At 29.8% G+C, this 16,130-nt stretch overlaps 2 protein-coding genes and 1 long non-coding RNA gene across 4 annotated transcripts; 2 read left to right on the forward strand and 1 right to left on the reverse strand.

Annotated features, from left to right (window-relative positions):
* The first annotated feature begins 141 nt into the window (after window positions 1-141).
* On the forward strand, window positions 142-6,984 carry Atp6ap2 (ATPase H(+)-transporting accessory protein 2). Of its 2 annotated transcripts, XM_076898103.1 has the most exons (9): window positions 142-297; window positions 403-530; window positions 1,035-1,265; window positions 1,389-1,703; window positions 1,775-1,867; window positions 3,104-3,199; window positions 4,084-4,284; window positions 6,391-6,496; window positions 6,580-6,984. In XM_076898103.1, exons 1-9 carry the CDS (start codon window positions 255-257, stop codon window positions 6,657-6,659), a joined length of 1,293 nt encoding a protein of 430 aa, XP_076754218.1. In that variant the 5' UTR covers window positions 142-254; the 3' UTR covers window positions 6,660-6,984. The 2 variants fall into 2 exon arrangements, with proteins under 2 accessions (XP_076754218.1, XP_076754227.1); XM_076898112.1 differs by lacking the exon at window positions 3,104-3,199.
* An 817-nt stretch (window positions 6,985-7,801) lies between these two features.
* Window positions 7,802-13,080, forward strand: LOC143432666 (uncharacterized). The gene is made up of 23 exons (XM_076909509.1): window positions 7,802-8,391; window positions 8,506-8,631; window positions 8,704-8,821; window positions 8,887-9,151; window positions 9,256-9,390; window positions 9,477-9,540; window positions 9,618-9,754; window positions 9,827-9,959; window positions 10,035-10,072; window positions 10,180-10,311; window positions 10,365-10,498; window positions 10,541-10,555; window positions 10,647-10,737; window positions 10,882-10,990; window positions 11,074-11,268; window positions 11,416-11,541; window positions 11,618-11,735; window positions 11,803-12,067; window positions 12,180-12,284; window positions 12,372-12,462; window positions 12,541-12,677; window positions 12,759-12,891; window positions 12,968-13,080. Exons 1-23 carry the CDS (start codon window positions 8,278-8,280, stop codon window positions 13,019-13,021), a joined length of 2,835 nt encoding a protein of 944 aa, XP_076765624.1. The 5' UTR covers window positions 7,802-8,277; the 3' UTR covers window positions 13,022-13,080.
* Window positions 13,081-13,124: 44 nt separating this feature from the next.
* On the reverse strand, window positions 13,125-14,193 carry LOC143427550 (uncharacterized). Its single transcript, XR_013102325.1, has 4 exons — window positions 14,018-14,193; window positions 13,395-13,466; window positions 13,263-13,280; window positions 13,125-13,181 (listed from the first exon to the last, which is right to left on the reverse strand). It is a non-coding gene; the product is annotated as an uncharacterized LOC143427550 (long non-coding RNA).
* Between the last annotated feature and the right edge of the window lie 1,937 nt (window positions 14,194-16,130).

Here is a 16,130-nt window from a genome sequence, read left to right on the forward strand (position 1 = left end):
CCTTCAAATTGAGAACCTGAAAATAAAAAAAGTGTCAATTGGTATTTTACGTTTTAGAAAAATAAGTTACATGAATATTATTCCCATATTATCTTACACATTTATCCGTAATTCGTGCATTGGCCACTAGATGTCGGACTTTGTTGCTATCATCACCATAGAGTACTTTGAGGTCATATGATCAGTTTGTGATTTCGTATTAAATTAAAGGAGTGTCTCAGTTTGATGAGTGTAGTGTCTCTTTTTAAATAAAAATGTTTAAATTATTTTTGTGTTTCATAGCTGCGTTAGTTGCAGGTATAATCTTTATATAAACTTTCAAGTAATACTTAAACTTAATTTTGTATTGTTCGTTTAATTAATGAAGTTAAAGCTATTAAAATTAATATTCTTCTGTTACAGTCAAAGCAAGTGGAGATTTTGTGGTCCTGCACAGCCCAAATAGTGTTTTATTTAGTGGCAATGAAGAAGTCGAGCAAAGTTTATTGAAAGAAGTATTAGCTGCTGGATTAGGTTTCACTGTTAAACTGGTGCATTTTTTTTGTTAATATTTTATATTCAAGTTACAAATCATGCATAGCATTTAGAAAATCACAGCGTAATGAAAATGAAAATGCTAACTTATTGGCGTACTAACTGTTAGTTTAAAGTATACTATATGGTTATTGTTGTATTATAATACTGATAATATATCATACAAATGCAGCTATCCACTTAAGTTCATATGTTTTTATAAAATTAGAAATGATCCAGATACGTACTATGTGCTTTTAATAAAGGATTCATTAGGATGGCGTAGGGGCCTATCTCTATTCTTTTTCTTCTTTACTTCTGATAACGCTACTTCTTATCAATTTATATATCATGTTATAAATACCATTGCTTGTTATGAATAGAATTAATAATTTGATTACACATAATCTTTACATTGAAAATGATTTTTCTTTAAAATTAAACTAATGGTTAACTAAATAGGTTTCCTTAGATTATAATAGTTTGAATGTTAATTATGCTTTATTGTTATATTATTATAGAGAGGAATATGGAGTGGCATCTCTATCACTGATCCATTTAGCCTTCCAGAAGCTGTTGTTGCAATAGTAATAGAAGGAGTAGATTCCATAGATGTACCAAGAGGTAAAAGGTTTCCTTTAAATGTTAATGAAGTTGAAGAAACTACATGGCAGGCCCTTAGAGAACGTCTTGAAGAAAGAGATAATAATAACACTTTAGTGAGAATATCTTTAGGTGATGGCCTAGATGCTGTAAGTATTTCTAAACTATTTTCTTTTAATCAAATGAACAGTTTAAACAATAATAATTTACTTGTAAAATGATTAAAGTATCATAGCATTTATTAAAATAATTTTCGTACAATATAAATTTAGCTAGGACAGTCTGCTCTTGGAGAACTAAAACCCACTCCTATCGATGAAACATCTTTAAGAGCTTTAAATTTAAGGAAGGAAGAGGACAGGAAGTTCCTCGAAGAAGTACAATTACTCCATGCTATTGCTAAAAAGGCACCTTCGGCAATCAAACCAGATTCAAAATCTGACATTTATTGGCTTGTTATATCAGGCTTACGTCCTATTTTTGATGCTTATGGGAGTAATTCAACTACTTCAAGAGAAGCTTTATCATTGTTAAATAATGCTCTGAATGCTATTAATGATGCATTTATTCAAGCATATGATGGTCAGGTAAGAAATATATAACAAAGAAATACACATAAAAAAATTAATTTCAGTAATTCTTTTATTCTGTAATTTAGGTGATGGTTGTGGCCTTTACAAATGATGCGAGCAAAGTACATCATATCCGTTCAGTTACTCTAGAACGACAGAAAAGGGATACACCAGATGTGGTTTGTACTTTTATATTTATATATTATCTTTAGAGAAATAAGTCAAAGATTACACCACAAGTATATTCTGAATCATAAAATTAAGCAAAATTGACTTTCTTCAATCTTTATATTTGTAGATACATATTCCAGCTACTATACCTTTTTGAGAATTATAATTTCTTGATGTGTTGTTGCATTTGATAAGAAATAAACAAATATATATACACAGAGAGTATATAGTATATAATGCATAGATGGAGTGAGTCACTCAAGGCTGGAATCTCAAATTTATTCTAAACTATTAATTATTCTAAAAAATATTTCAAGTTGAAGTTAAAGGGTTTCAAGGACAGTATAATTTAACATAAATACTTTTTTTTAAATATAATATATCTTTTTAATATATTAACAAATTTCATTAAACAAAATTTGACCTTAATATGTCCATGTATAACAAACAATTCACATTAAATTATGTGTCTTGAAATCATTAGACTTTAGCTTGGGACACTTTTTGGTATAATTAATAGTTTCAAAAATATTTTATGTTCTAGTTTTATGTGACTTATTCATGTTTATATATATATATGTTGTAAGAAAATTTTCAGTTTTTGTGACTTTTGATGATTTGATGATTTGATTTGATCACTAGCTATAGACATTGATGTGCTTTGCACAATGCATTTATCAGCTACCTTCTATTTTTTTAAATTTTAAGTCAATTTAAGATTGATAGCTTGTATATGAATTAATATAATATAATATAAATATGTAAGTTTTGGCAAAAAATCAATTGGACATAATTTTATATGACCAATGAATATTTATTTTTTAATGTTTCATTATACTTTTTATATCTTATAGTTAACAGATTATGTACACTTTTTGTATAGAATTTACATTTATTATATTATGCTCTACTTATCCAATTTACTTGTTAAGTTGGTTATAATGAAAACTTATTTATAAAACAGATATTTGAGAGTCCATGTGTATAATATATATTAGGATATTTTATGTTACATTTGATATACCCAATAATGTGAGGTTATAGCATGGAACTGATTGTCCACAGTATGCCCACTTAAAACTTATGCTTTATGTAGAATATTGAATCTATGATAAAAAATATTAAAAATAATAACGATAAATGTTTTTAGTTCATTTGAATAACAAGTACATCTGCATTGCAAGTATAATAAAAGTTGCATCTAAATATTTAATAATTGTACTTAATACCTACATATTTTGTAGGATGATACAACTAAAGCTGTAGAAACCCCTTCGGAAGCTAAACGGGTGAAAAGTAATACAGTGTTTAGTAATGATAATAATAATAAAGCGATAAAGGTATGTTCAGATTATTGCATGGACAAATTATTTTGTTAAAAGTGAAAAAGTGTACAAAAGTAGAGAAAGCTTTCTGCATGAGTTTCAAACATGTTAATGAATTAAGCAGTACAATATTTGTGATTGAATAATTCAAAATACTCTTTTGTTTGGTACGATAAATTATCAGGAAATATTCAGCATTCCATTTTAGTATACAGAACATAATAAAGCAAACAAAATTGATATGGAGCACATCTTAACAAGAAGAGCATACAGTATTCAAATCATTAACTTAAAGGTTACACATAGTATCTGCAAGATAAAGCAATAATTCTGACCACCTTAATTGTCTTACCACTTTTTTTGTAATACCCTGTGTATATTACTGACAAAATGTAATGATCAAATAATATATACGTTACCTGGGCAAAGTATAGATTGCCAATATCATTTGAAGAATCTTATTTCACATTTTATGTAGTCAATGTGTACATTGTTTGATTTTACAGTTTGTTGGTAACAGGTGCAGGGTATTCACAGGTTTAATATACGTAATGTTCTTTCTTTATCAAGATGTGGCCCGAGCGTCTATGATTTTCTTGTACAGATTATAATTACTATATTCTGTAACGGTCAAGTCATTATATGAATGATAGAAAAATTTATTGGAACAATTACATTTTATATGATATTTTTATTTTGTGATGTGATATAATTCTTCGCAATTTAAAAATATTTTTAGAATTTAAAAAATTTCATTGTATCTGTATTTTTATTTCCCATGTTTATAATATTACTAAGTGCATACGTAACGTAAGACTGATTATTAAATTAGGTTTGGATTATTTGAAGTCATGCAATATATATGCATATATTGCTTACATAAATACATGTATTTATAGCAAGATCAACAACATGAAAACACAAATATAAAAGATGAAGAGGATTCAGATACAAGTGTTAAGAATGCTAATAAGTCTTCTAGTGGTATGAAAAATTCTACAAATAGTGGTTCGCATAATGATAGTGGAATCAAAGAAAGTGGTCAGGAATTGACTAATATGGAGAATACTAAAAATTACAACACACAGAGTGTAGGACAGGTATCACAAACACCTTAACATACATTTTAAAGTTTTGTTTTGCATATTATTTGAAAATTTATATGCATTTGACCATACCAAAATTCGGATACGCTTATTGGGGGAATGTTAAATATCTTTTAATTTGTTTTAGCGAGTACATTTCAGTAAAAGAAAATACTTTTAGCTTTTCTATTTTGTTAGCGTAACATGATACATAAATATAATTTTATGTATGCTTTTGTTGATTTTTGTATATGATTTTAATGAATTAAGTATATATAAATATGTATATATTTGTGGTATTGGATATATTAATAGGATACATCGAAATATATAGTTCATAAAATGTAAGGCAATAATTAGAATTTTTTGCCATTTCATAATTTAAAACTTTTTACTTAAAATGTATTAACGATTAAAATTTTTTATAAGGAAGCTTTTCAAAGTAATAATCTTCGATTTTTATGAAATTTACGTAAAATGCTGTTTAAATCTTTGACTCTGTACAATGGCCTATTTTTGTCACCTGTGAGAAACACTCCAGCAAACATTCATGTCCATTATTGCCATATATAATACTTTCATTCATTGAAAATATTTAAATGTATTATTTATATTATCACATGCTTCTTTTACTTCTGGAATCCAAAAATTTATAGAATAACATATAACACATAATCTTTTATATAATATTATTAAAAGTAAAATAAGATTATTTTTTATAATGTACAAAAATCAGGAAGTTTTACATGATAATATAATGATTGAAAGTACAATGATTAAAGTAAAGAAGGCATGTGGTTTCATTCTTAAAATGTTATTAACGTGCTTATATAATAATTCATCCGAAGCTTCAAAAAATACAACTTTTTTCTCTGCTTCTTTTAGATTTTTTGTTATCAATGTTGTATTTTATTTGAATATCTATTGAATTATATATCTTGAGCTTGGTTTATATAAGCGAGATATCCCAACTGCTAATAGTTAATTTTGATAAGATTTTGTAAAGAAAGTAGTTTTTAAAAATTAATTTATTTTATGTCTCTATGTGCCATCGTCATTTCTTGAAGTTTAGGATGAAAATGTATTTTTTTTTATATTTCGAAAACTATTCCGCTTATAGGAAAAATTTTGCTTAGTTATACAATGCTTGTTTTAGCGATTTTTAATTATAATTTTGTATTAAATGATTAAGTTGAAATGTTTTATTGTGCATGACAAATACAATGTCGTATATTATTCGATAAGATGCATGATGATTTTATGATAGTGAACTGTAACATGTAATATGTAAATATTTAACACGTTCTGTGGCATGAAAAGAGTATGCATTGCAGCAATACTTCCAATTTGAAGAAAACAGTTACGATAAATATCTAATTATAAGGAAAAGTAGTAGTTGTACTGCATTTTTGGCAATCTGATCATCTCCATGATTCAAGTGACACGGAATGTGTTAGGTGGTGTACTCACGGTGTATGATTTAGCGACCTACATACCCTACTTACATACAGATCTGGTTTGGTCGTATCCATTGTCATAAAAGAGCAATGGTGAAGAAGTATTTTTTCCTAGTTAATATATTTGGTTTCACTAATAATCATACATTGTGGGAATATAACTTACGGTTCAATGCAATTGAGTGTATCTCTGTTGTACAACATTTTTCGTACTCTTTTAGTCTCTTCAGTTGTGCTTATATGACAAAGATTCGGTTGATTGAGTAAACTTATAAGAACGATTTATGGTGGTAAAAAAACGATCGTTGTAATCCTTTATAAGTCTTTTTTATTTGCATCGAATTTTAAAGTTACGAAAAATATTGTTCAAAAATCAATTAGTTTTAATTAGTATTTTAATTTAAGTTTTAGAATTAATATTTTTATTTAAATACAAAATATAAAATTTCTTTACGGATTTTACGGTATTATATCAGCTACATTTTACATAACTAAAGATAGTTTTATTTATTGCTGTTATTGCGTACTAGAATTGTTGATATTATATATAGACAACTTAGAACGTAATTAATAAATATATTAAAGTTGAGAATTTTTGTAACTAATATGTAATAATCAACTATAACAGAATATAATATCTCATACATTAAGTTTTATGTTTCAGGAAGTGCAAGGCCTCGCGCAAACATACTCGGAAAATTATCCTGTCATGTTCAATATTTTCTTATGGTTTGGGGTTGTTTTTGTCTTTTCGCTCCTTGCTATTTGCAGTACGTAATCATTTTTTATTACTACAATTTTACGTAATAATGTGCATAATACTATTTTCGATTTTTATTTGTTATAAAAACAGTTACAATTTCTCAAATGGACCCGGGACGAGATTCAATAATATACAGGATGACTTCTAATCGTATGAAGAAGGACAATTAAATGTAAGCACAAGTTAATAATGTTCAAATTAAAAATTGTACTCCATACAATTTACATTCAATTTATCAAAATTGTTCAATAAGCATACCAAATTCTATTTGCTAAGGTACACAACTAATGAAAACTCCTTTACATCTCTTGTTAGCAATGTAATCAACTACTATACTATGCTAATGTATAAAGTACTTGTAAACAATCAATCAGTTATTACTAATTGTTTAAGGCAATGTAAATAAATATTTAGGATTTCTGTTATATATTATGCTGCAGTTAAACAAGTAAGATTATGTAACAATGTAGAAATACATTTAAAATTTTAAATAGATTCAAATTAAAATAGATTTAGATTACAGCAGATTAGCTTAATCTTACCTTGATACGCAATGGCGACACGATACGGAGTTATACAAATGAATACTCATTATAAGATGTTTATTCCACAGTACACGTGAGCCTTCGACTAAGTCCGTTACTTTTTATCAATATTCAGTTTAACTCGTTTCAGCATAGAGTGCAGAGTATTTTTATAACTAAACGTCATAATTTAAGTTTTTATTTCGTTTAATCTTCGCTTTGAGTGCATTATAACATATTTATTCCAATTTATGTACGGTTTTACTGTTTTGTACATGTTTACCTCTCTTGTGCTTTCAAGTTCCATTTTTTTTACAGCTGCATTAGATTTCATTTTATATGTACAGGTAAGTACGAAAATTTGTTAAATTTTTCTATGTCAATTATTTGTTTCATTTTACATTTTCTTCTTTTGTTATTCAGGTATTAATCACATTAAATGAAAGCGCTTCATATAAGTGTAGACTTATTCTTCACCTTTGAAATCATCCTGTAATGTATAAAATCAAGTAATAAAATGTTTCAAACGTAACAATATTTTCGGTGTTACGCATAACGAAAGGTAGTGTTATTTTCTCACAAGGTACGAACCTTGTATAAAAGATCTTTTTAATCACGTTCCGAATTGTCCGAACAACTATTGTTATTTGATACTCTTGCGTGCAAAGGCGTACGTAGTTTCATCATCTATTAAAGTGAAACAGACTTTAGCGATCCATCGCGTGTATTTTTATTTAATCGGCTAACGAATACGATTGAAAAGGATATGCGAAATAATTCGAAATATACATATATTTTTCATTTTCAGTGGAATTTACGCGTGTTTCAGAAACATATGCACATAATTTTCTTATACACTAAGCAACTGTCATACTGTGTTATAATTTAAAAATGAGATCATAATGTATACCTGTCGGGGATTAAATGGTTTGGGGTTGAAGTAATGTAATAGTATTGTCAATTGGCGTCAGAAGAATAAGTTCTATATCTTCGATAGAGTGGTACTTTATTGAACCGTCTGGTACTACACATGTTACACTATCCAAAACTTGACTGTTTCAAAAATTTAGGGATATGGACCGTAAGACAAAACAATCTTAATTTGTCGATAGATATTAACGTTATATTAATAATATTCTTGTACTCTTGAGGGTAGTTTAATGGCAAATAATATTTTGTGAAATAAACCTAAAGCTTAGGCTGTTCAGTATTTCAGAGGAACCGGAGAGACCATCCCGATATATTTGACATCCCGTATTATAAAATGCTTCAGAAATATTTGCAACTTTTGGGGCAAGATCCTTATCAAAGCAACGAAATCAGGAAAATTATATTAATTGTAATTGTGATTAGTGGAGCAAGTGTTTTTATTCCAACGGTAAGAAAAATAGATGAGTTGAGTGATCAATAGACAACGACTGTAGATAATGCGATGAAACTTAACGGAGTGAATTGAATAATTTGGGGTTGCGGTATAATTCTGATTCAATAGTCAATAGAAGTTTATGTGTCATTGCGTAAGAAGGATATGGACGCAGTTATCGAATGTCTACCGCATTTGATTGCAACTGCGACCAGCATGGTTAAAATATTGAATATCTATATCTATCGGCAAAATGTATGTAGATTCGTTATTAAAATAACAAATTTTTGTGCATGCGAGATAGTGCAAAATCGTGTTATATTTTAGTTTAAGAAAATGTTCGATTTTATATCGAAAGAATGGGAACAGTTGAAGTTCAGTGATGAATTAGACGTATTAGAAGAACTTACATTGCAAGGAAGCAAAGTAGCACAATTATATAGAAGTAAGTTATTCTATTTTAATTTGTTTACTCGAACATTTACGAGTGTTTTGTTTAATGTTTTTCAGACACGTTGCTGTCATTTATGTCACTTTTTCTGATGGCGCCTCTAATTGTCCCTATGCTCGATGTAATCCTCCCTTTAAATGAGACTCGACCGCGTCAACAGCTATTAAGGGTTAATTACTTAATTTTCGACGAGAAGGAATACTTTTTTTACATATACTTCCAGTTATTTTGGGCAGCAATCGCTATTGTCCTAATCATAGTTACTGTAGATTCTTTGTATATCCTTGTTATTCACCATACCAGCGGACTATTGGCCGTGTGTGGGTAAATATAATAAAAATTAAAAGAATACCCAATTATTATATTATTACATGCGTTATCTTCACATGTGCTAAGAATATCTTACACTTGGTATTGCAAATATGTAGGTATCAGATCCAGAAAGTAACAGAAAATCGTACTGTTCTCGCTAATGAAGCTGATGCATATACACAATTCAGAAATTGTATTATCGCACACGACAGAGCAATCCAGTTTGTACTCATCAACGATAATATAGCATAATATAGTCACTAACTGATACTGTTCTTGATTAATTAATTCTCGTGTTATATTTTTCGAGGTTTTATAATATATTAAATGAAAGTAGCCGATTCAGTTATCTGCTTCAGGTTGGATTAAACATGATGGGTATAAGTGTAACAGCCGTTCAAGTAAAAATATAATGCAACGAACAAATGTAGACAGAGTTTGTAAAGTGTTTCACTCAATTAATAACTTTATGTTTTAGACGGTAGCAAATTTCGATAGACCGGAAGAAGCAATTAGAACTGCTGTATTCCTCGGAGCCGAACAATTTCATTTATTTGTGATTAGCCTTCCTGGGCAGGTACTCCTCGATCATTGTTCTACCCTCTCAGATAATATGTATGTTTTTGTTGCACGAATATACCATACAATTGATTTAAATAATCATAACTTTTATCATTGAATTGACAGATATAGTTCCTTGTGGTATAATATACCGGTAAAAGCTCAGAAAATGCTTCATACGATGCAAATAAGAAGTAAAAGGGCATGCTCATTGACAGCAGGTGGATTATATGAAATGAATATGGAAAACTTTGGGGTAGTATGTAGCAGTGTAGCATTATTATCACAATTAATTCATCGCATTAATTATTATTAATCGTCCTTTTATTTCTAGACTTTTAAAACGTGCATGTCGTATTTCACGATGTTAATGTCACTGAGGGAATGATTTTGCATTATTTCCCCAAAATATATTTAGTCGTGATTACTCCACTTGATATCTGGATTGTATAAGAACGCGGATACAATGTGGATAACAGAATAAATAATCGATATGTAATTTTGATATTAGATAGTTTAGATGATGTTAGACGGGCAAATAAAATTATTAAATCAACCGTTCCATACAATGATGTGGTTGATTTTACATTTATTAGCTTAACCACGATAGTGTTAACGAAACATACCTAATTTTAACGAAGTTTGCGTACTAATTAGATTGCAGGAAAAAGTATTTGATACGTATCTTTTTTTTATTGACCGTAGTGGAAGTTGCACTATATAAAAAACATGCAAACGAAGAAATATTTTCAGTATTAGCACAACGAAAGACAGGTTTCTTTTTTCACGATGTATGGAGTTCGTATACACGATTTTTCCGATGATATTCTTAATCGTTAGATTCAAACAATTGTTGTAGTTCAATAATCTTATTTAATCTGACAATAGATACATTAATAAAACAGACATGTAAAATAACTCGAAATGTTCGATCTTCGATTTTCAGTGCAATTTACGGGCATTTCAGGAACATGTGTACATAATTATCTTATACACTATGCAGCTGTCACACAATGTTATAATTTAAAAATGAGATCGTAATGCGCACCTGTCGAAGATCAAACGGTTTGGGGTTGAAGTAACGTAACAGCGTTGTTACTTGGCATCAGACATTCACGATTTCTGTTCGACTGATATCAATTGTACTTCGACCCTATAAAGAATAAGTTTCATATTTTTAGTAGAGCTCAGTTTTATCGAACCGTTTGTTTTTACGCATGTTACATTATACCTGAAATATTGCTGTTCCAGAAGCATAGAAATATGAGCTGTAAGGGGAAACGAAAACGAGTATAACATGACGATATTAATTTTGTATTTAATATGATAATATTTATCCAGTATATTTAGCGTAGTTTGATAACAAATGTTGAATAAATCTAAACATGGCCTATTTAGTATTTCAGAGGAGCAGAAGGGAAGATCTCGATATGTTTGATATCCCGCACTTCAAAATGCTTCAGAAATATTTGCAATTTTTGGGGCAAGATCCTCGTCAAGGAAGCGAAACCAGAAAAATTATTTTATTTGTAATGATAATTACTACAGCAGGCATTTTTATTCCAACGGTAAGGAAAAGAAGTGTTGAGTGTTTGATAGGAAAAGAGTGTAGATAGCGCAAAGAAACTGAATTGAGTGAATTCTGCGTAATAAAGAAACTAATCAGGTACCATTGTTAAACAATTTGGGGTTGCGGTACGATCCTGATTCGATAGTCAATAGAAATTTATGTGTCATTCTGTGACAAGGATATCGACGGGGTGATCGAGTGTCTACCGCACCTAATTGCAACTGTGACTAGCATTGTTAAAATATTAAATATGTATATTCATCGGGAAAATGTATGTACACTCGTCATCGTACTAACAAATTTTTAAGTGTATGGAATATTTTTTGTACAAACGTGTTATATTATAGTTTAAGAAAATGTTTGATTTCGTGGCAGAAGAGTGGGAGCAATTGAAATTGAACAATGAATTGCACGTATTGGAAGAAATCATGTTGCAAGGAAGCAAAATTGCACAACTATATAGGCGTGAGTTATTTTGTTATAATTTTTCTATTCGCGGACGTCTATAAACATTTTTTTTATCATTTTTCAGATACACTATTGTCCTCTGTGACACTTTTTATGCTGACTCCGTTGCTTTCCCCTATGCTCGATTTGGTCCTTCCTTTAAATGAAACGCGATCGCGCTTGTACCTGTTCAGAGTCAATTACTTACTTTTCGACGATGATGAATACTTTTATTTTGTATACTTCCAGTTAGCTTGGGGAGCAACCGTTGTTGCTGTGATTGTAGTTACAATAGACTCATTATATATTCTTATAGTTCACCACATTAGCGGATTATTGGCTGTGTGTGGGTAAATATAATAATGTTAAACTAAGATACTCAATTATATTATTATCTATGCCCTCTTTAAATGGTGCTAATAAGTAGCTTCTAGATTTATTTCATCTTATTTTTACGAGCAGGTATCAGATTCAGAAAGTGACAGGAAATTGTGGCGTTCTTACTAGTGAAGTTAATGCACATAGGCAATTCAGAAAGTGTATTATCACACACGATAAAGCCATCCAGTTTGTATTCATAATTGATTTATACACCATAATGTATTACCAATTTATATTATTTTTAATTAGTTTATTCTTGTATTATATTTCAAGGTTTTACAATATTCTAAATGAAAGCAGCCGATCCAGTTATCTGCTTCAAGTTGGATTAAATATGATGGGTATAAGCGTGACTGCTGTCCAAGTAAAAGACAAAATGTAGCGAATGAAAATAGATAGAGTTCATAAATATGTTTTATCTAATTGGTAAATTTATTTGTAGATAGTCGTGAATTTGAATAAACCGGAAGAAGCGATTAGAACTGCTGCATTCCTTGGATCTGAGCAATTTCATTTGTTCGTGATTAGCCTTCCTGGGCAGGTACTTCTCGATCATTGCTCCGCGCTTTCGGATAATATGTATGTTCTTGATGTATGAGTACACTATACTAACGATTTGAAGGCTTGCAGGTTTTTTCATTAAATTTGATTTTCTTACAGATATAGCTCCACTTGGTATAATATGCCGGTAAAAGTTCAGAAGATGCTTCGTACGATGCAAATAAGAAGTAAAAAGGCATGCTCATTGACAGCAGGTGGATTATATGAAATGAATATGGAAAACTTTGGGGTAGTATGTAGCAGCGTAGAATTATTACCACAATTAATTTATCGTATTAATTATTATTAATTGTCTCTTTTGTTACAAGACTTTCAAAACGTGCATGTCGTACTTCACGATGTTAATGTCGCTCAAGGAATGATTCCGTATTATCTGTCAAGTATGGATTAATTTAGGTTACGAATGGGCAACGAAACAAATAGTTGATATGCGTTTCCAATGTTGGATAGTTTAAATGATGTTGTCGAATATAAGAATAAAGTCATTAAACCATGTTTTTCATACGATGTTCGATGCTAACGCTGTATATACCAAAATGTGTACAACTAAATATTTCTAATCAATTGTTGATTTTCGATTTTCAGAACAGATGGTGAACGTACCAATCTTTAAGCTGACATCTACTAAAACAACAGTGCAGCTCTTACATAATAAGATAATTCAATAATGCCGTAATATATATCTGCACAGTGCACAGACAATTCGTTGTCATATTTGACGGCGAAATTACTCACTTGTCTTGATATCGTGCGTTGAGAATAACCACATCCGTGGGGTTGATTTAATACCATCGTTTTCTTCTGGTTCTGTAACAAACAACTGCCATATGTATTTATGACATGAACAGCTTTGTTACAAACCTTTGCTACCATATACTCCTTTGCGTATTTAACATGTTACTGTTTACAGAAACCAATGGACATGATAAAATATCGAAGAAGGAAATAATGTTTAGATATTCTTCGTTACTTACTTCCTCGAGGATACCTAATTAATGTTTAGTGTTTCAGGAAAGTGGAAGAAAGTTTGCTGTACCCCAGAAATATTTTTTCTGATTTTAAATTAAAAATGTAGAACCAAATGTTCTTATTGATTTTTACATTGTTCAATGATACTTTGATTTTTCAACAAACATTTTCATCTCCCCAAAATACATATATGTATATGTTTAATCTGAACGAAGGAACATAAAAATTACTTTACAAGAGAGGCAAATATGAATTTCACAATCACACGGAACAAGCGACGTATAATATTTGACCGGAACTGGTTTTGCGCGTATGGAAACGTGCCGGCTCACATATATAACATTCAGTCCACCAAAAAGAAAAAATAGTATTCGAGGACCTTACCTTACCAAAAAATCTTTCACATGGAATTACATGCGAAATGCGTTTCTTATTGAAGATCGACATATGGAGCAAACAATTACAACGCCTTGAATAATATTGTTCATATCAATTTTGTTTACATTATATTTAATTGATAAAATTTTTCCTTTTATGTATGTTGTTGAAAACGCAAATAACTGAGAAGTTGTAGAGATCTCGTGTGGTAAATTGCAGTAAGACTAAAACTGCAAGAACTGGTTCACTCTTTTTAAACCGTAGACTCTTGTATGTTGTACATAGTTATGAATACATGTACATACGTATGTGCGTTATCTTATTAACTATATAATCACGTGTGCAACACGTGCATAACAGTCACGAGACTGCTTGTAACTACTTCTAACTTCTCATATTGCACATTTTTTTTCACAACTTCCATATATGTGTGTGTCTGTGAATACAAATTGATAATCGTGCAAACAATGACATATAAATAAAGATCGATCATTTTTTTAAATTAATCAAGTACCACTTTTTCAAATAACTCAACATACGATGTACATATTTAGGAGAAACATTTGTTAATGGGTTTAACGTTTTAATAGGTATTATTTATTATAATACCATAAATAATATCAATGCGTGGATATTCAACGTTTTTGCGGACATTTTTCCCACGTTTTATCATTTACTGCTGGATTAGAACAATAAATTAAAAATGTTTAAACCTTGTCTACTTTTAAACGAATATGTATTCTGAGAAATGTCAACTACTAAAGCCTGAAGGTATGACATTCCCTAATTGCTATGATAAGTAATGTAAATATGCTGTGCGCAAGTACAATGAAGGAACCTTTAATTCAAGATAGATTAATTTATTAGAAATAATGTTTCTCAAAGTAGAATTCAGATCTTTAAGTATGATATGGATCTATTTATGCCGCAAAACCATTGATTCAGAAGATATTTAAATTTTACTTTGATTTTGATTTCTGGAAAGGATAATAGCGATTGTTTAGCAGCAACGAATGTTATTGGACAATATATTTTAATGTACGACAGTGTTGCGTAATATATTATAGATTAACTTATATAACAATAATATCATCACCTTCCAGAGCTCGACGGACATATTTAATAGTGATAAGGAAACGTTTAAAGTTTGAACGGAATGTCAATTAATCGTTTTGAGACACGTGGCAGAAAATCCACAGGGTAAATATATATACGTCAAGATGCACGATATTAAACAATATTTTATTGCTACAGCTCAAATATAAAAAGAAAAGCCTGTGCTCACAAGTTAACAATAGTCGGTGCTATGAAAGAGCGGATTACAATCACGATGATGTAAGATATAATATCTGTTATTGCTTTGCAATAACAACTGGTAATATTGTTATGCCTTTTGTTTTTAATCGATTAAAAGCATTCCAGTTTCGATTGTACGTAAAAAATTAAGTTCGAATGTTTTCGATTTTTCCTGAAAATCTTTGTTAATTTCCAAATTCATGTTTATCTTACTAATTAAACACTGGAGTACATTTTATTGTTTAAGCAGAGTAATTTCTATGTTAATGCAACTTTATTGCTGGCAATATAAATTGTGCAATGCAACTCGATAATCTTGTAGCTTTAGATACATACAGGATATTCATATTTTATCTGATGAGGATTTCAGTACGATAAGGCAGCTGAAGGAAATAACTAAGTTCTATAAAATGTAATTGTATTTGATCTATATAAACTCAAAGTATGTAGTACATTTAGCAATAGCTGTAAAAAGAGATTGAAAATGGCATTGAAGCCGTTCAGTCCCGCACGAGCGTATACAAAAGTAACGTAATTCTTTTTTTATTTACTACATGAATATGTAATTTGTAACATTAATATAAATAAGATAGTGAAATTTACATATAACGTGTAAAAGACACAGAAAGTACTTGGGATTTAAGATATATGAGTTATAATCGTTTACAAGAGTTTGTGCTGTTCACATTATCCATGTCTACAACCTACGCTAATAATATATGTGCCAGTTATGAGTTTCGTATGAATTTTAATCTTGTTTTCTTTGATCATTCTGTAACGGTGATCGGGAAAAGTAGTGAAAATAGACAGTGCTTGAGGGCTGACGAT

The sequence above is a fragment of the Xylocopa sonorina genome, chromosome 1 (assembly GCF_050948175.1).
Source record: "Xylocopa sonorina isolate GNS202 chromosome 1, iyXylSono1_principal, whole genome shotgun sequence".
NCBI lineage: Eukaryota > Metazoa > Arthropoda > Insecta > Hymenoptera > Apidae > Xylocopa > Xylocopa sonorina.